We start from the raw sequence: 20,250 nt of genomic DNA on the forward strand, positions 1-20,250 counted from the left end.
TTTTCTCCCTGCAGTGGAAAGATCACGTCTGTAAATTCTAGGCTTACAGGCTCCTGGTTGGTTCATCACACCTAGCAGAACCGCCAACGGTCCCAGGGGTTGAGGTTCATTGGTTCAGCTCGGGTCATGTGCCCAACCCTGAGCCAATCAGGAGTTAGGGAAATGGGCCCCTCTCACCCAACAGGTTAGGTCACATGACCACACTTGGAAGGGCAGAGTCAGACCCAACTGAAAGGTGGACTGAAGGTGTGGAAAATGTCCCCCGGAGTAATAGGGGGTCTGATACCAGAAATGATGCAAGGTAGCAAAATCATAAACGTTCACCAACAATTCCGCTTATAGAGGCTATTAGGAGAGTCCGATGCGCAAGGGCATGTGGAGTCCCTTTGGGAAATGCTACATCCGATTCCCGGTGCTAGAATTCATTATATAGAAGAAATGGAGGTAGTCGGGTGGCCCCAAAGGTATTGGAATAACACGTACTTTTAAAAATAACCAGCAAGCAGTTCGTTTGTTCCTGAATCACAGGTTGTCTGTCTCTAGGGGCAGGAAAGGAGAAAGGGAGGGGACACTGAGTGGGCAGGCTCAGGTGTTCCACAGAGGAACGGAGACCAGGGAAGCTGCCACGTGATCACGAGGAGCCCTGTGCCTACCTGTGTGTGTTGGGGATGCTCTTAGTCCTCTAAGGCCCTGGCCATAGGCGGAGACTTTGCAAGTGGGTAGGAACCTAACCCAGGTGGTCAGTAAACCCTAGGCAATTACACTTACTGAGTTCCTAACTACAGGCAAAGCCCCACAAAAAATTCAGAGAAAGACATCTGTCTTAGGGTTCTTCAGAGGTGCGGAACCAATAGAAAATGAGATGATAGATAGATAGATAGATAGATAGATGATAGATAATAGATAGATAGATGATAGATAGATAGATAGATAGATAGATAGATAGATAGATAGATAGATAGATAGATGATAGATAGATGATAGATGATAGATAGATAGATAGATAGATAGATGATAGATAGATGATAGATAGATAGATAGATAGATAGATGATAGATAGATAGATGATAGATAGATAGATAGATAGATGATAGATAGATAGATAGATGATAGATAGATAGATAGATAGATAGATGATAGATAGATGATAGATAGATAGATGATAGATAGATAGATGATAGATGATAGATAGATAGATAGATAGATGATAGATAGATAGATAGATGATAGATAGATAGATAGATGATAGACAGATGATAGATAGATAGATGATAGATAGATAGATAGATAGATAGATAGATAGATAGATAGATGATAGATAGATAGATAGATGATAGATAGATAGATAGATGATAGATAGATGATAGATAGATGATAGATAGATAGATGATAGATAGATAGATAGATAGATAGATAGATAGATAGATAGATGATAGATAGATAGATGATAGATAGATGATAGATAGATAGATAGATGATAGATAGATAGATAGATAGATAGATGATAGATAGATAGATAGATAGATAGATAGATGATAGATAGATAGATAGATAGATAGATAGATAGATAGATGATAGATAGATGATAGATAGATAGATAGATAGATGATAGATAGATAGATGATAGATGATAGATAGATGATTGATAGATAGATAGATAGATAGATAGATAGATGATTGATAGATAGATAGATAGATAGATGATAGATAGATAGATGATAGATAGATAGATAGATAGATGATAGATAGATGATAGATAGATAGATAGATAGATAGATAGATAGATAGATAGATGATAGATGATAGATAGATGATAGATAGATAGATATGATAGATAGATGATAGATAGATGATAGATAGATAGATAGATAGATAGATAGATAGATAGATAGATAGATGATAGATAGATATGATAGATATGATAGATAGATAGATAGATAATAAGGTGGGACAGGGTGGCAGACAGAGGACTTGGAGAGGGACAGGTCTGGATAGGAATATAGGTTCTGCCTCTGGTTGACCGTGGGTGACGCCAGTCATGCATCGCCTGTCACCGGCCCTAGCTCTGGAGCCACTGGGAGAGCTAAGTGAGATACACGGTGGTGTTCAGTGAACAGCAGTCTCTCTCTCCTCTTCTACTAATAAACGTAGGGCCCGTCCATCAGGTGCAGTAGGACAAACTGATTAAGAACATGGGCTCTGGAGACAGCTCATCTGAGCTGGGGTCCACATTTTGCATTTTATTTATTTATTAGAGAGAGAGAGAGCACGAGCGGGGGAGTGGGGCAGGGGGAGCAGCAGAGGGAGAGGGAGAAGCAGGCTCCCGGCTGAGCAGGAAGCCAGACGCGAGGGCTCCATCCCAGGACTCTGGGATCATGACCTGAGCCGAAGGCAGCCCCTTAACCAACTGAGCCACCCAGGCGCCCCCATGCTTTTCATTTATTAACCAGGTGACCTTGGGCAAGTTACTTAACCTTTCTGTGTCTCCATCTCTCCTGCATCCACTGAGGGCGTGGCTGGCCCCACCGTGAAGCTGATGGTGAGGATTGAGTTCATACCTGCAGAGCTGGGCACCTAGTGAGCCCTCTCCACGTTAGTGGCTGTGGTTGCATAGACGCCGATCCCAGCGGCTGGGAGGACACAGGCTGTCCCTGTCACAGGTTCAGAGAGGCCAACCTGCCCAACATGCCCACACGGCTAGTAGGTCAACCTGCTACAGAGCGTCCCTCTGCTGGGGGATCTCCACTAGCAGGCCCTAAGGGGGGACAGTAACAAGGGTCTGTAGCAGATCTCCTCCAGAGGTTTAAAAATTGGACTAACAAACTGGATGTTGATCCTTCCGTGAAGCACTTTGTCACATTTCTTTCTCTCCTAGCAGGAAACAGCCAGCACGAATGGGGAGGGATCTCTGGCGGTGGGTTGGGGGTGGGGGGTTGAGAAAGAAGCTGGGCTCTCAGGAGTGGGAGCCTGTGTGGACAGGCAGGTGGGAGTCCTGGGCAGCTCCAGGGGCCTGACCACAGAGCCGGGAGGAGGGAGGGGAGAAACTCTAAAGGGTAAAGGGCTGGGGGAGCAAATCCTCCCTCAGGCCAGGAGAGGGGTACACAGTAAGGAGGGAAGTACATGGGCACCCCTTAAAGAGCATCTAGACCATAAGTTGCTTCTTTTTTTTTTTTCCAACTTTGTCCTAATAATCAAAAATATTTTTTTCCAACTTTATGTAATTTACAAATGAAAGCAATAGGGATTGATTTTGTAGATCTTATTTAAATCTTTTATTAACAACTTTATTGAGATGTCATTTACATAACACAAAATTCATCCTTTTAAAGTGTACAATTCAGTGGTTTTTAGTATATGCACTATTTTGTGACCATCACAATCTAATTTTATTTTTTTTAAAGATTTATTGATCGATTTGAGAGAGCGCGCGTGCACCCGCCTGTGGAGGTGCGGGGCTGGAGGGAGGGGCAGAGGGGGAGGGGCAGAGGGGGAGGGGCAGAGGGGGAGAGAGAGAGAGAGAAACCCAAGCGGACTCTGAGCTGATCCAGGAGACCCACGTGGGGCGCGATCCCACAATCCTGAGATCTTGACGGGAACCAAGAGTCAGTCACTTAATCTCCTGCACTACCCAGGGGCCCCACAATCCAACTTTAGAACATTTTCACCCATCCCAAAAAGGAAGCCAGTGCCCATTTGATGTCACCCCGTGCCTCTGCGTACCCACACCAGGCAACCACTGATCTGCTTTCTGTCCCCACAGGTTTGCCCAAATCACAAACATGGCATCAGACAATATGTGGTCTTTTGTGCCCAGTTCTTCTCACTCGGCCTGTTCTCAAGGCTCCTGCTCCGGCACCTGTCAGTCCCTCACTCTTCCTGTGGTTGAATAATACTGCATTGTGTGTATATGCACCACGTTTTGTTTATCCGTTAGGCAGTAGACAGATGGGTCCTTTCCACTCTTTGGCTATCATGAATAATGGTGCTGTGAACATCTGGGTACAGGTTTTTGTGCCCACAGATGTTTTCAGTTCTCTTGGGTATAGACGTAGGAGTGGAATTACTGAGTCATATAGTAACTCCACATTTAACTTTTTGAGGAACTAGCAAACTACCTCCTCAAGCAGTTGTGAGTTTTCTTAATGCCACCGACAGTCTCTCACGTGCAGGCAAAGGCTTCGTCAGAATTCACTGGCTTTTAAAAATGAATATGCAAATTAAAATTTAAAAAGCAAATAAAATTAGGGGCGCCTGGCTGGCTCAGTCGGTAGGGCATGCGACTTTTGATCTTGAGGTCATGAGTTCAAGCCTCACACCGGGCATAGAGCTTACTAAAAAAAATAAATAATAATTAACATTTTAAAAATGATAGCTCCTTAAATTGCAAATTTTGAAACATAAGCATTCTTACAACTTTTAAGTTCAACTTATCAGTCATCTTTTAATCATAAATCCAGTAAATGTTAATAATAACCTTGAAGGGCGCTTCGATTAATAATTGGTTCCTCTTTTCAAAATTGCAGCTGTTCTACGCAGTTTTTGTTGTATTTATTCATCATAGTCTACTGCTTTTTCAAAGGAATTGATTGTCGGGGCGCCTGGGTGGCTCAGTCTGCCTTCGGCTTTGAGCGTCTGCCTTCGGCTCAGGGCGTGATCCCGGAGTCCTGGGATCGAGCCCCACATCAGGCTCCTCTGCTGGGAGCCTGCTTCTTCCTCTCCCACTCCCCCTGCTTGTGTTCCCTCTCTCGCTGTCTCTCTCTCTGACAAATAAGTAAATAAAATCTTTAAAAATAAATAAATAAATAAAGCAAGCAAGCAAATTTTAAGGTTTTTAAAAAACATTTTTGTTCTACTTACATTTTCAGTAAGAATTTAACTTCAGTCTAAATCAATTATTCAGCTGCCCAATTTATTAATATTTTAAAGATTTTGTTTTATTTGTTTGTTTTTAAGTAATCTCAAACCCAACATGGGGCTCGAACCCACAACCACCGAGATCAAGAGTCCCACCCTCTACGACGGAGCCCGCCGGGTGCCATTCAACTGCCTGATGTAAATTCGAGTCTCAACACTTGTCTTTTTTTTATTTTTGTTTTTTAAGATTTTATTTATTTATTTGTTTAAGAGAAAGAGAGAGAGAGTACAAACAGGGGGAGCAGCAGGCAGAGGGAGAAGCAGGCTCCCTGCCGACCAGGGAGCCCGACATGGGCCTTGATGCCAGGCCCCCGGGATCATGACCTGAGCTGAAGTCAGACACTTAACTGACTGAGCCTCCCAGGCGCCCCTCAAGACTTATCTTTTAAGCCCCCTTCCGAGCCAAATTATTTTAAAGAACTGGAAATACCAAATATGCACAATGTGACACCCACAAAAATTAATATTGCTAGTTCGATTGTCTCAAGCAATTCTACACGTAATCGTAAATCTTCCCGAAGTTGATAATCACCTACTGAGAAGACATGGGACGGTACCTTCCTGAGGGCTATGGTGGGGGTTGGGGGGCAACTCCTTTGCTGATGGAGGTTTTTGGACAAGATTTTTCTTTGTTCATGACTCCGTCGGGCTGAACCCCCTTTTAGAGCCGCTATGATGCAGACTCGAACACTTACAAGGTGGGGACCAGATAGCCCACAGCCTGGGGTTTGAGTCCTATGGTAATTCAATTTCCATTTTTGTCACTGATCACTACCTTGTTTGAATTCAATGTACTGTCTATTTGCTGCTTCGTTTTTCTTTGAATTCTATCTAGGAGCCAAACTGGCTTGGGTTGAGTCCTGGCTCTGCCAATTACAGTTGATCCTTGGATAACATGGGGATTAGGCATGCCAACACTCCCCCCTTCCTGGCACGGTTGAACATCCGGGCATAGGGGTGTCTGGATGATTCAGTGGGAGGAACATGTGACTCTTGACCTGGGGGTTATGAGTTAGAGCCCCACATTGAGTGTAGACATTACGTAAATAAATAAACACACTTAAAAAAATAAAACTGAACATTGTGTTTAAAAAAAAAAGAAAAATTAAAAAAAAAAAACGCCGGGTATAACTTTGACTCTCCCAAAATTTAACTACTAATAGCCTACTATTGACCCGAAGTCTTACAGAGAACATAAAACAGTTAATTAACACGTATTTTGTATTTTCTATTATTATATACAGTGTTCTTCCTAAGTAAGCGAGAGAAAATGTTATTAAGAAATCATAAGGAAGAGGAGTGCCTGGGTGGCTCAGTCGCTTAAGCCTCGGACTCTTGATTTCAGCTCAGGTCATTGATCTGGGGGTCGTGGGATCCAGCCCCGTGTCTGCTTGAGAGTCTCTTTCTCCCTCTCCCCCTGCCCCTCCCCCCTCTAAATAAATAAATAAAATCCTTTTAAAAAATCATAAGGAAGAGAAAACACGTTTACAGTACTATGCCATATTTACTGAAAAACATCCACATGTAAATGGACCCAGGCAGCTCAAACCCGTGGGGCTCAAGGGTCGACCCTATCAGCTGTGTGACCTTGGGAAGACATTTAAGCTCTCGGGGCCTCAGGTTTCTCAGCTGTAAAGCGCAGGGGGTAAAAGGACCTGCTCACAGGGTTGGTCTGAATACTGAATGAGATCACATGTGTGCAGACTTCCAGAACAGTGCCGGCCTGTGGTAAGCAGGGTTTAAGGGTTCGCTGTGATTGTTACCAGCATCACTCTCACATGTGGCAGTATTCACGTGGCATCTAAGTGGGCTCTATGTGTGTAAGGCCATGTCTGACTCAGGGCCGCAACTTCTAAAGTCTTCTAAATGGTTAGGGTTAGGGTTCTTTTTTTTTTTTTTTAAGTTTTTTATTGTTATTATTATTATTTTTTTTTAGTAATCTCTACACCCAACATGGGGCTTGAACTCATGACTCTGAGAACAAGAGTCACATGCTCCTCCGACTGAGCCAGCCAGGTGCTCCCTAAGGTCACTCTAACGATCTATGTCATCCCCCTGCCAGGTCAAATGCTCCCTCTTCAGGACAATACTAAAGCCCACAGTTCCTACCATTGCCTCCAAGGTCTGGGTGCTTTGTGAGGTGTGTTGATGGCCCTTTAAGAGGCGGTAGCTGGCTTCCGGTTGCCATGGAGACAGCTGGACACAGTCAGGGTGGCAGAAGGCAGCATGTCCTCCAAACTTCAATCCACAGGTGGGAAGAGGGCTGCTGGGACTGGAAATTGAAGAGGCATCTTCTACCTTTCTCCCTCACAATCCTCCTTGGGGAGGCCTTGGGGGAGTCTGCTTTGGGGACCCCTGTCCCATCCCTGTCCCTCTCCCCAAGGTTGCCATCTCAGCCTCTCCTCCTTTCCTAGGCCCCCAAACCAAGGACAACCAGCCCTCAGCTCAAGAGAGTGTGCCAGCCCCAAAGGCCAATGCTGAAGCCATCCGCTTCCTCAGCGACCTTGGTGACCCGGACGGTGGGGGGCACAGACATGGAGAGGAGGGTAGAGAGAAGGCCCAGACTGGCCCCGTCTCTCTCAGCCTTGATTCCCTTGGGACTCAGAAAGGGTGCAAAGCCTATTTGTTGATTTTTTTTTTAAACACAGGAAAGTTTTCTTGTGTGTTTTTGTTAAGATTTTATTTATTTGAGAGAGAGAGATAGAGACAGCACAAGCAGGGGAAGAGGGAGAGCAGGCTCCCTGCTGAGCAGGGAGTCTGAGAGCAGGGAGTCTGACATGGGCTCGATCCCAGGATCCTGGAATCATGACCTGAGCTGAAGGCAGATGCTTAACCCCCTGAGCCACCCAGGCGCCCCAATAATTTTTTTTTTAAGATTAATTTAGTTAGGGCACCTGGGTGGCTCAGTCAGTGAAGCGTCTGACTCTTGCTTTCGGCTCAGGTTATGATCTCAGAGTGGTGAGATTGAGCTGCAGGTCAGGCTCCCTGTTAGGAAGGGTGGGGTCTGCTTGAGATTCTCTCTCTCCCTCTCCCTCTGCCCCTCCCCTCCCCCTGCTCACGGGCTCCTGTGCTCTCTCTCTAAAATAATAAAGAAATCTTTTAAAAATAAATAAAAATAAAAGCTTTATTTATTTATGTATTTATTAGAGAGTGAGAGAGAGCACAGAGGGAGAGGGAGCAGACTCCCCACTAAGCAGAGAGCCCCATGTGGGACCCAGGACGCTGAGATCATGACCTGAGCCGAAGGCAGACGCTTAACCCACTGAGCCACCTAGGCGCCCCTATTTGTTGATAATTGTCAGGGGAGACCCCCAGGACACAGGGACTGGTGGTGGTGGTGGGGTCTTCACCTGCTGGCGGTTGTACCTGCCAACAGAGGGGGGCGGGAGCTGCCTGGGACCCCCGGGGATGAGGAAGGGATGGGTGGAGACTGTGGGGCCTTGCTGGGGGGAGGGTCAGAGAGGCAAGGCAGGCCCAGGAGCTGGGGCTTTATCTGTGCCCATGGGACCCCCCACCCCCAGAGGAAGAGGAGCTGCAGATGCTGCTATTCTCCGAGACTCTGGCCATGGTCTCGGACACGGGGGAGCCGCAGGGAGAGCTGACTGTCGAGGTGCAGAGAGGGAAATTCAAGGATGAATTCGGTGTGATGTTGCCCTGCCTCCTCGTGCATGCCTCTAGCCACGGCTTCATGGGCAAAATGCTCTGCGGAAACTCCCTCCTGGGTACAGTTCTTGCTGCCTGATGTTTCACCCCCATCCTCCCTCCCCCATTCCTAGGACCTTCACTCAGGACCCACCCTTGACTTCACCTTGGGACCAGAAGGCGGCAAGGAGGGTGTGTGGGAGGTGGGGGGACAGGGACATTAATCCCAGCCACAGACTTCGGACAAGAGCACCACTTGGCTCTCCCCGCGGTCACAGTCCACCTGAGTCCTCCGGCCTGGGCCCCCTCTCCCCCCCGCCCCTCCCTTCAGTCTCCCGGCCTGTCTTTGGTCACTGACCTGACGGGGTGACAGTGACCGCAGCGCTCTCCTCCTGTCCCAGGCCACCTCTCGTGGAAGCTGCATGTCATGGAGCAACATAGTCAGGAGTTCATCAAGGTACCTCCTGGGGCCCCCAGCCTGGCCCCCAAACCAGAGTGAGAAAATGGAGACCCTGGGAGGGAGGGAGGGAAGAATGGAGGGGCTCAATGGAATGTCACCCCCAACTCTCTCCAAGTTACCCTGCAATTCCCACCACACATAACTTGGAAACCAATCCATCCGGGGCAGCAGGCTGCTTCTCATGACCTTCTCCTAATACATGAACCCTGGGTCCGGTCCACCCGGGGCTTCCTCCAGGCTGAGAGCCCAGCATCTCCCTGAGGGCCAGGCAGGCTAGCCTTTCCCAGAACCTGGCCTTTCCCAAAGACCTGTCTCTCTCTCTCTCTCTCTCTCACACACACACACACACACACACAAACACACACACACACACGCACGCTCCAAATTCTCCCGCTCTGTGCCTCCCACACCCAGCCCCAGCCACCTCACTTGAACTTCACTACATGGGGAAGATTTTCTACCCCCACGTCCCTCAGTTCTCTCGTTTGTAAAGGACAACGGGGCAAGGTGACCTGTGGGCTGTGCTGTTTGCATATAATCGGCGAGCTCCTGCTTCTCCCCTCCGCGCTCTGGCCCTTAGTTCCCCGTCCTCCCCATGGAGCGGAAGATGAGTTTGGTGAAGCAGGATGACCAGCTGGCCATGACCAGAAGTGTCAAGGAGGGTGAGGTAAGGGTGAGAGACAAGTAGGGGCATCCTCTTCGAAGCCAAGAGCAGGGAGCCAGGTTGTGTCAGGCCAGGAGCCTGGCATGGGGACTCAGCAAGGATCCTATGCCCGATACCTTGGCTTTCCCGTCCTCCCCACCCCTTCCCAGATCGATGTCCCTGACCCAGATTTTTCCTGAACAGGAAGTCAAGACCGAAGTGACTTTTTTCCCAGGGAGCTCAACCATGGGCTTCATCTCCGAGGCTGCCAACCTGGTGTTGCTGAGGCTGATGGCCTGGCGGCAGACGGTGCCCAGCAACGCCCGTTTCCTGGCCTTGGACACCGAGGGCAGACTCTGCTACTGCACTTATGTGAGGGGTCTCCCTGGGTGGGGGACTTGGCCTGGGGAAAACCAGAGGGGGCATGGAGGTCGCTGTGGTGGGAGAAAAGACAGCTTCGGGGTGGAAGAGGGGGTGGGCTGGGGCCCGGACGTGGGACTTCCAAGGGCAGGAGAAAGCAAGGTTTCATGTGTTCGAAGATCACATGGGGGTCGAGTGGCGTGAAAAAGGGGAACCAAAGCGGGGAGCAGTTGAGAGGCAATGCTTTTTGCCCAGAAGTCAGTCCAGGAAAAATAAACATAGTGGAGGGCTGCTTTTAAAGACATATTTTTTAACATCAGGAAAGGCACCATTTCCAACAGCACTTAAATGTCCTTTTATTAGGTCTCAGACCTGAAGTGTGTTCCTTTTTTTTTTTCTTTTCTTGTGGCTAAAACTTCATAATCAACATACCTAGGACGTCCTTCAATGTGAAATTTTAAAACTCTGCCCCTAAACACACATTTTGAGGGTTGATTTGACCAACTTTGTAAGTGACATTCTAGTCTTTTCTATCCCAAACATGACAAACGGCAGCGTGTTTGTCAGGCCCATGTCACTTCCCCCCTCTTCTTTTGAAACACATGTCTTATGTTAGCCCTTTTCTGCCCGGGTCCGCAGCTGCTCCAGGCGTTCAAGTTATTTTTTACTTTTTTTTTTTTTTTAAGATTTTATTTATTTATTTGACAGAGAGAGAGACAGCCAACGAGAGAGGGAACACAAGCAGGGGGTGTGGGAGAGGAAGAAGCAGGCTCCTAATGGACCAGGAGCCCAATGCGGGGCTCGATCGCACAACCCTGGGATCACACTGTGAGCCGAAGGCAGAGGCTTAATGACTGAGCCACCCAGGAGCTCCTAGGTGTTCAAGTTCTAACAACAGGGCTGCCTGCCTGCAGCAGGGGCCTGAGGCGGCCACAGATCTCAGTCTCGCCCCCTCCTCAGAGCATCGCTGCCCCCCCCAAATAGCCCCGCCCCCACACTCACACTTTGTCCGTTAATCCTCATCCCTGTAACTGAATCTGCCGACCAGAAGCACTTGGTCATCGAGATGACGTGGAGAGGGTTGGGGTGCAAGCAGCATGGAACTGGCTTTCTATGCGGGGACCCCCACTTAACTTGGGGGTGCAACTCTAATCCAGTGGTGGCAGAGAGCCTGGACAGCCAAGGGTTGCTTATCACTGATAAACAAGGAATGAAGCAGCAAGATGGAGAAAAGGGCCAGGACGAGATTTGGGGGAGATCCTGGTGGGCATCCACCTCACATCTCCCTCCCTCCCTCTATCTTGGCCGCTGCCAGCAAGATCTGGGTTTCCAGAAGGTCCAGGTGGGCCGCCAGCAGGTGGAAGTGTTCATCATGGAGCAGACCGTCCACTCCGTTAAAGGCATCCCCAATTCCTGCCAGTTCTACCTGCTCTCGGATGGGTGAGTACTGACAGTGGGGGCTAGGGGGCAGTGTGGAGCCCAAGAGTGGGTGCTGGATCCTGGGGGCCTGGCAAGGGGGGCAAAGGGAGACTACTGTCTCTGGGGACACCACCAGGAAGAGTGCCCCCTTGCTTGACCCACATCATTCACTCTTTCTCCACATATTTACTCCTGATTCGTTCCGTGCCCAATCCGTGCCCAATGGGTACACATTCACCTGAGGCATACCGTAACTCCCAAACCTCACCAAGGAGCCCTGGATGGCTGAGAAAGTCAGTGCTGACCCCACGAGGCTAAGGCGTAGTAGTAGCTAAAGCAGCTGCCACTGCTGGGGATAACACCAAACAGCACCGAGGTCTGAACAACCTGACACTCGATAGAATCAACGTGCGGGGTGGGGTGGGGGTGGGGGGATCCTGGCACACTGCCAAGCTCTCACAGGCCCAGCAGAGGCACCAAATCGTGAGAAATCACTGGGGAGGGGGGAGGGAAGAATTTGTTTCTTGAAATTTCCAAAGAGGTATTGATATAATCATTACACTGGAAAAGAAGTAATGGGAACATTGTTGGCTTTCATTATGTGATAACTTAGCATGTTGTTTCGATTTTGGGGTGTCACATAGCTGGAGGCTCATGGTTTTTTTAGTGCACACCAGCACGCATCTCCAAGGGCAGGAACAAGACCCAGTTTGAAAAGCAGGGGCCGTTATCTGGGGACCTGGAAATGAACATGACCCTGGAACTCAGAGATAAGTAGTGTTGGGGAAGCAGCAGCACAGGGAGGCCCCCAGGATGGCTCTCAGGGGAGTGGGCTGGTCTGGGAAGACTCCCACTCTCACGCCTGTGTTGTATTCCAGGCACCTGGCCAAGAGAATCCAGGTGGGTTCCCCGGGGTACTGCATGATCACCCAGATGCCCGTCTTGAGGGAGAAGGGTGAGTGAAGCCTCTGGCTGGTGGAGAAAGAAGGAGAGGTGGGAAAACCTGGGGACCTTCCAGGGTGCAGAGGCTGGACTGAAATCAGAAGGAGAAGTTTTGCCCTCCAGCTCCTGACCCCAAGGCAATTAGGGGAGGATCATTTTGCAGGGAAGCCCTTCCAGCAACTCTAGCCACCCGAGCAGAACCCTGGGGCTTTACCCGTGACTGCAATTTGGGTATTCTCGGACATCCCTCTGTATCTGGGGAAAGTGCTGGGGTGAGGGTGTGCAGCCTTCCTCCCTCCGCACCCAGATGAGATTGAGCCTGCCCCGGTATTTGAGAAGAAGCCCCTGGTGTGGGAGGAGGATTTGGAGCTCTACTCGAGGTTCGTGGACCGGAAGGTGAGGAGACGCTGCAGTCAGCCTGGGGTCCCCACCCCGCCCCCAGCATAAATTCCACCGTTACTGATTCCTCTCTGTGCCTGCTTGAAATGCACACCCCGATGGCTGGGAGGCCCTCCTTAGGGCGAAGGGGAAGGGGGCTCCTCCTGGGGCGTGGGGTCCCGGGTCGCGCTCAGGCTCGGTCTCCGCCAGGAGGAGCTCCGTCTCAGCCACACCAGCTACCTGCGGCAGCACCCCGAGGCCCAGGCGCTCATCTCGGACTTCCTGCTCTTCCTGCTGCTGCGCCAGCCCGCAGACGTGGTCACCTTCGCCGCCGAGTACTTCGGCCCCTTCGCGAAGCGCCACCCCCCGACTCCGGCCTTGCGCTCCTCGCACCGGCCCAACCCCTTCCGCTCGCTGGACCCCCCGCGCCCCACGCTCTAGGGCTGGCCGGGCGCGGCGTGCGGGGACACGGCAGGAAGCCGGGGCGTCGCCGGGGACGCAGCGGGGAACCAGAGGGACTCACCCCGGAGGCGCGCCTTCCGAGCTGCGGTTTTTTTTGGAGAATAAATGGGCCCCATCCCCGCGGTTCTGCTGTGGGCGCGGGAACCTTCCCTGGCCAGAGTCTTGTGTCTTGGCTAAAAAGAGGAACTGTTAACAGAGTTTATCCAGCGAATTTCACGTTTCTTCCCAGATGCTATAGTCAATATTTGTATTTTACGGGTAAGAAAATAGAGGCGCGGAAAGGTTAAGTAACTCACAGTGTTAGTACGGAGGAGGCAGGAGTCAAACCTGGAAGTTGGATGCCAAAACCCCTACTCTCAGTCGCTAGGTTAGTAGGGATAAAGGGGCAAGCCTTCTTGGTGCCACTAAGCATAAGCCAAATTACCCTGCTTCCAGGCCCCCCCCCAAGAAAAAGAGCAGGGGTTCGTGGGGGATCTGGATCACCCCTGGCCTCGCTCATCACCTCCGAAGCCTCCCAAAACCCTCCAGCCGCCAGCTCTCACACTCCAGCTCCTTTCCCACCGACACCCAGGAACCCCCAAACTACGTGCAGGGTTCCCAGTTACCGGCTCCCCCAGAAAAAAGGATAGGCAGGGGATCATGGGCTCCTTGAGGCTCGTTGTACAATGTCAGTCTGGCCAATGGCTTGTTTCTGCCCAGGGCTGGCCACGGCTCAGCAGCGAGTATTAGACAAGCTCATCCAGGACAGCTGGTAATGGGGGTGCAGGCTCCAACCCTCCATTTACGCACTCACGGGCCTGCCTCTTCCAGCTGGGGGACCCCTCCCCCCCCCAACCCCCACCCTCCAGAGGCTCTGCCCCGTGATGAGGGCGGCCAGGACTTTCCACTCAGGGCAGCAAGACTTTATGGAGAACTATCGCTTGAGTAGAGCCCCAAAGAATTTTTTAAAATATTTTTATTGTCCTGATCCATTATTTAAAAAGAAACGCATGTTCACTAGAGGAAACTGAGAAAAGGGGGCTGAACCAAAAGAAGAAAGTGAATTCACCCCAATTTCTCAACCTAGAGGCAGCCCTTTTAACATTTTAGCAAATATGCTCTTTACTCTTTTGTTTTTTGATGCATAGAAGTGGCCCATGTTTGTTCAGCATTTACTCTGTCAAGCAGTTTTTTGTTTGTTTAGTTTCAACATTACCTTTTTTTAAATTTTTGAAGTATCATTGCAATGCAATATTATATTAACTTCATGTGAAGCACGTTTTAAAAATCCTTTTTTAAATTTTTTTAAATTTTTTTATTTTTTAAAGATTTTATTTATTTATGTGACAGAGAGACAGCCAGCAAGAGAGGGAACACAAGCAGGGGGAGTGGAAGAGGAAGAAGCAGGCTTCCAGTGGAGGAGCCTGATGTGGGGCTCGAACCCAGAACCTCGGGATCACGCCCTGAGCCGAAGGCAGACGCTTAATGACTGCGCCACCCAGGCGCCCCAAAGGAGACATTCTGAGAGGTGTAATTGTTGAATCGATCTTAAGGCTTTTGTTTAACATTCCCAACTTCTACATGTGTAGGATTTTTTTTGAGGATCAGATAAAGCATTCCAGGCAGATAAGTCATTTCATATGTGCAATTTCGGACATTTCATATGTGCAATTTCATATGTGCAATTTCATTTCATATGTGCAATTTCAGACATTTATGGGGAAAAAAAATAAAAGCCAAGTCATGGGTAGACAGTGACTCAGGGTTGGAGGGTTGAGGGTGGAGATTTCAGGGAGGGCCTTCCTGGCGTCTCAGCTGAGCTGGGACCAGAATGAATGCCAAGGAGTCAGACCTGTGGGGAGCTGTGGTGGGAAAAGCATTCAGAGGGAACAGCAAGCACAAGGGCTCTTGAGCATGTATTGCAGTGAGAAGGCCAGGGAGTCTGGAGCACAATAGGGCGGGAGAGGCTGGAGTACCAGAGTGCTCAGTCATCGTGAGTTTGGCAGGGCTGGGTCGCAGAGGGCCCCCCAGGCCCGGGGCAAGTTCACTTCATGTATGGAGAACCGAAACCAAAGCTGCTCAGCCCAGTGCATCCAGAACATTCCACAGAGATCTGGAGAGTCATCTCCAGTCCCCGATGCCCTAGAGGAAGGAGGGCAGTGACATCTGACCCACTGAGATCCTCCCTCTGCCGAGCTCCCCTGTATCTGGTGACTTGTGGAGGAACCCACCACTCCCCGGTCTGCTCTGTGACATCCCCTTCAGAACTGGTTCATTGCTAGATCTTATCCTTTGTCCCCAGAACTTCTATGACCCCTTCCTCTTGCTCCGTAATAGACATATATGTCTCTGAACAAAGAGAAAACAAACACTGATCCCTTCTGAGGTGCCAAGCCCTGGACTAGGATCTAGCGGTGCTGTGGGAGCATCAGGGCCAGGCCCTACCCCCACGGCACACAGGCGGCCTAGAAGAGAAGAGACATCAGTCAAGGGCCCCGTGAATTAATGTGGGCGTGCAGAACATGGAAAGTGCTAAGAAGGAAATGTATACATGCAACAGTAGAGCGTTAAATGTGCACTTGACCCGGTGTGGGAGCCCAGGGAGGCAGAGGGAAATGGACAAGAATAAGAATAAGAGCAAATGCTACGTAGCACTTATTATTTTAATCCCTCTACACATGGTAATTCATGTGATTCTCACAATACCCCTGTGAGGTCAGTTCTATCATTGTACCCATTTCACAGATGAGGGAAAGGTTAAGGCCAAGATCATGCAATGGGCTAGTGACAGAGCCACGATTTGGACTTAGGGAATCTGGCTCGAGTACATGTGTAAATTCACTCTGATAAACAGATCCCAGAACAGAGAAGAGGCATCTTCCTGCTTTAGCTACTTCCAAAGTAGGCTTGACTGTACACTTTCTCCTCCCAGAAGTACCTAGAAACTGCCCATTCCCTACTGCACCATCCCTGACAGCAGCCTCACTGCTGAGTTGCATGGGAAGGTCATTGTGCTGAGGGAGCACACAGCCTGGTCCTGGAGAAGTCAAAGAAGGCTTCCTGGAAGAGGTCACAGCAGAGCTGCGTGCTGAAGACAAAAGGCTGTTTGCCAGGCAAAGGGTGTGGGGCATGTTTGAGGAGGAAGCAGCATACGCAGAGTCCTAGAGGGGAGAGGGAGGGAGCTTGGGAGGCTTTCGCTACTGCAACGGGTTCAGGATGGGATGGTGGAGGGTCTGGGAACCCAACTGAAGCGCTGTCTGTCATCCAGGAGACTGACAGACCCTGGAAGTGGGGCAGGCAAATGCCCGCATGCCTGCCTGTTTGTGTGTTTTCTTTCCTCCCACAAGAAGTCGTAGGTGAGCAGATAAACTAAGAGCAATGCTACGGATACATGGAGCCCCACAAGAAAAGGCTTACATTTAGACATTGGACAACAGACGCTACCCCCCAGGGCTGGTAACGTCCTTGGAAGGTGCAGACGTGGCCCTTCTGAACCTCTATTGCTCACCTCCCTTCCTTTGGTCGAATCCGCTGTTCCCTCAGCACCAGCATTCGTGGTAAAACCTGTTCTTGTTCGGTTTGATGGTTTCCTCATTTCGTTTTATGATATAATGTGTGGCATTGTCCCCTGTTATTCCACCATCACAAATTTCCTAGGTTGGAGCTCCACTGAATCGAAAGGCTCGGGTGGGCAAGTCTGGGCACCCGACCACCAAAGGCAGCGTTGTTAGGAGCAGAAAATGCATCTGGGGTTCTGAAGGACTGACAGTGGCCCAAGACATTTTGGAAACCCATTTACAAAAGCAACGAGCTGCACAGCGCACAGTGCTAGATGCATTTCCTGGGCTTCACAAACACTCCTTGGGGTAAGTACTTTTATCACCCCCACTTTCCAGGCGAGGAAACTGAGGGCCTAAGAAACTTGCCTGAGTCACAGAGCTAGTAAAAGTAAGATTCAAACCCAGGCCATTAGATTCCAGAAACTCTGGTGGGTAGTTGTTGTGGGGGGGGGGTTAAATCAATGTTGTTGAAGTATAACATCCATTCAATAAAACCCATCCTTTCCCTCCATTTTAAATATGGAGATAACTGCAGATTCACATGTGGCTGTAGGAAAAATCGAGAGAGACTCACGCACACTTTGCCCACCCCCCCCCCCCAGTGCTAACATCTTGCTGATCTTTATACAGTAGCATCAGCCAGGATTTCTTTTTCCACTTTTGGGAGGGTGGCAAAATATACACAAAATTTACCCTTTTAACCATCTTCAGGTGTATAATTCAATGACATTAAGGATATTCACACTGTTGTGCAACTATCACCACCATCCATTTCTGGAACATTCTTATCGTCCCAGACTAAACTCTACACCCATGGAACAGTAACTTCCCCTTTCCCCTTCCCCTAAATCCTGGAAATCATCCTTCTACTTTCTGTTTCTATAAATTTGTCTATTCCGAGAAACTCATATAAGTGGAATCCTACAATATTTGTCCTTGGGTGTCCGGCTTATTTCATTTATCATAAAGTTTTCAAGACTCATCCATCTTATAGCATCCAGACTTGCATTCCTTTTTTTTTTTTTAAGACTTATTTTTATTTATTTTAGAGAGAGTGGGGGGAGGGGCAGAGAGAGAGAGAGAGAATCCCAAGCAGACTTCCTGCTGAGCACGGAACAGACGTGGGGCTCAATCCCACAACGCTGAGGTCATCACCTGAGCTGAAACCAAGAGTCAGGTGCTCAACTGACCGAGCCGCCCAGGTGCCCCCAGACTCACACTCCTTTTTGAGGCCGAATAATAATCCATTGGATGTGAACAGCTCCAACGCCAAAAGGATCCTTCTAGCTGCCTTTCCATAGTCGCACCCGCCTCCCGCTCTACCCTCCACCATACCTACCCGCTGGAGGCCGCTAATCTGTGTAACTTTGTCGTTGCAAAAATGTTCTATAAATGGAACAATACAGAATGCAACCTTCTGAGATAGACTTCTTTCACTCAGCATAATTTCCTGGAGATTTATCCAAATCATTGTGTGCATCGAGAGTTTGTTTCTCTTATCGAGGGGCTGTAATCCACAGTCTGTACAGCAGTCAGTATAACCATTCTCCTGTTGAAGGATATCTGGGCTAATTCTAGTGTCTGACTATTACAAATAAAGCTGCAACTTACATACAGATTTTGTGTGAACGCAAGTTTTAGTTTCTCTGGAATAAATGCCCAGGAACGTATTCTCTGGTATAGATAGACTGTAGTTTGCTTACCCATTCATCTAGTAAAGGACAATGTGGGTTGCTTCTAGTTTGGGCTATTATAAATAAAGCTGCTATAAAAATTTGTGTGCAGATTTTTGTGTGAATATGAACCACTTCTCTGGGGGAAAAAATGTCTGGGAGTGCCGTTGCTAGATCATATGGTAGTAGCATCTTAATTTTTTAAGAAATTCCCAAACTATTTCCAGAGTGGCTGTACCATTTTACCTTCTGGCCAACAACATATGAGTGATCTAGTTTCTCCACATCTTTGTCAATATGTGGTATTGTGACTGTTTTTTCTTTTAGCCACTCTGATAGGAGTGTAGCCATATCTCATTAGGATTCTAATTTGCATTTCGCTAATGGCCAGTGACACAGAACATCTTTCCATGTACATAGGATATCCATCTGTACATCCTATTAGGTGAAATGTCTGTTCATGATTTTTGCCCATTTCTAACTGGATTGCTTGGTTTTTCACTGCTGAGTGGTAAGAGATTTTTCTCTTCTAGATACTGGTCCTTTGTCAGATATGTGGTTTGCAAATATTTTCTCTGAGTCCTTAGCTTGTCTTTTCATCCTCTTAAAAGGGTCCTTCACAGAGCAAATGTTGGTAATTTTCATGAGGTTCAATTTATCAATTTTCCCCTTTATGGATCATGCTTTTGGTGTTGAGTCTAACAGGCCTTTGTCTAGTCCTAGATCCTGAAGATTTTCTCTGACTTTTTTTTCTAACAATTTTATAGTTTTATATTTACTCATAAGTCTGTGATCCATTTTGAGTGAACTGGCCTTTGTGAAAGCTCACCCTGCATGCGAAGGCCTTAGAATTCAGCAATAGCTCCAGCCCCAAGGGGACCGCCATGCAGATTTCTGGAGCCCTAGCTCAGTAGCCTCCCACCTGCTGATACTCTGCCAGGAAGCTCTGCTCTTAACCATTACACTGTACTGCCTCTTCTGTAAGGTAGAAGTTGTGCAGATACTGATCAGTCATTAATCAATTACACTCACTGAGTCCTATCTACAGCAAAACGCCACAAAAGATGCAAAGAGGAAGACTTCTGTCTTAGGGTTCTCCAGAGACACAGAACCAACAGAAAATATAGATGGATAGATAAATAGATAGATACTAAGGAATTGGTTCACAGGAGTATGGAGGCTGAGGAGTCCCACGATCTGCAAGCTAGAGCCCCAGGAATGCTGATGGTACATTCAATTCTGGTCCAAGTCTGAAGGCCTGAGAACCAGGAGAGTCGATGGTCTAAGTTCTTGTCCAAGTCAAGCCTGAAGGCAAGAGAAGACCAATATCTCAGTTCAAAGATAGGCAGAGAGAGTGAACTCTCCCTTCCTCAGCCCTTTGTTCTGTTCAGTTGGTTGGATGAAGCCCACCCTCATTAGGGAGAGAAATCTGCTTTACTCAGCCTGCGGATTCCAATATTAATCTCCTCCAAAAATACCCTCCCTCGCCGACACACCCTGAATATTTGGCCAAGCATCCGGGCACGCTGTGACCCTGCCAAGTTGACAATAAAATGAACCATCACAACATCCCACCCCAGCCATCGCCACATGAGCCCAAAGTAGTGATTGGGAAATCTGAGATGGCGGAGGCACGTTGAGCAACAGGATTGCACAGTGATAAACCATGACGTTCCTCTCTCCCCTATGACCTATCATTCACTCTTCTTCCTGCACCCCCACCTCTCCAGTCCCTCCAACTTCCCCCATCCATGAAGAGCCAGGAAATTGGTTGCCAACACCCCCATCTGGCTCCCAGGCTTTTGCTAAAGTGTTTGA

General features: G+C 48.6%; 1 protein-coding gene and 1 non-coding gene across 2 annotated transcripts; both read left to right on the forward strand.

Moving 5' to 3' along the window:
- Window positions 1-383: 383 nt before the first annotated feature.
- On the forward strand, window positions 384-13,322 carry CATIP (ciliogenesis associated TTC17 interacting protein). The gene is made up of 11 exons (XM_087863373.1): window positions 384-464; window positions 3,761-3,840; window positions 7,329-7,421; window positions 8,436-8,636; window positions 8,958-9,013; window positions 9,597-9,683; window positions 9,864-10,031; window positions 11,335-11,459; window positions 12,317-12,393; window positions 12,688-12,776; window positions 12,969-13,322. The coding sequence occupies exons 1-11, from the start codon at window positions 394-396 to the stop codon at window positions 13,197-13,199; spliced, it is 1,278 nt and encodes a 425-aa protein (XP_087719499.1). The 5' UTR covers window positions 384-393; the 3' UTR covers window positions 13,200-13,322.
- TRNAK-UUU (transfer RNA lysine (anticodon UUU)) lies at window positions 4,250-4,322 on the forward strand. The gene has a single exon. It is a non-coding gene; the product is annotated as a tRNA-Lys (tRNA).
- Window positions 13,323-20,250: the final 6,928 nt, after the last annotated feature.

The sequence above is a fragment of the Ursus americanus genome, chromosome 1 (assembly GCF_024610735.1).
Source record: "Ursus americanus isolate L20-20 chromosome 1, mUrsAme1.1.p, whole genome shotgun sequence".
Lineage (NCBI taxonomy): Eukaryota > Metazoa > Chordata > Mammalia > Carnivora > Ursidae > Ursus > Ursus americanus.

Bases quoted from the DNA above. Each gene is read 5' to 3' on its own strand.
- CATIP (XM_087863373.1), top strand. From the start codon at position 394: ATGCTACATCCGATTCCCGGTGCTAGAATTCATTATATAGAAGAAATG. The intron at 7,422-8,435 runs GTGACCCGGACG...CCCCACCCCCAG, and splicing joins CCGCTTCCTCAGCGACCTTG to AGGAAGAGGAGCTGCAGATG. The intron at 11,460-12,316 runs GTGAGTACTGAC...GTTGTATTCCAG, and splicing joins TTCTACCTGCTCTCGGATGG to GCACCTGGCCAAGAGAATCC.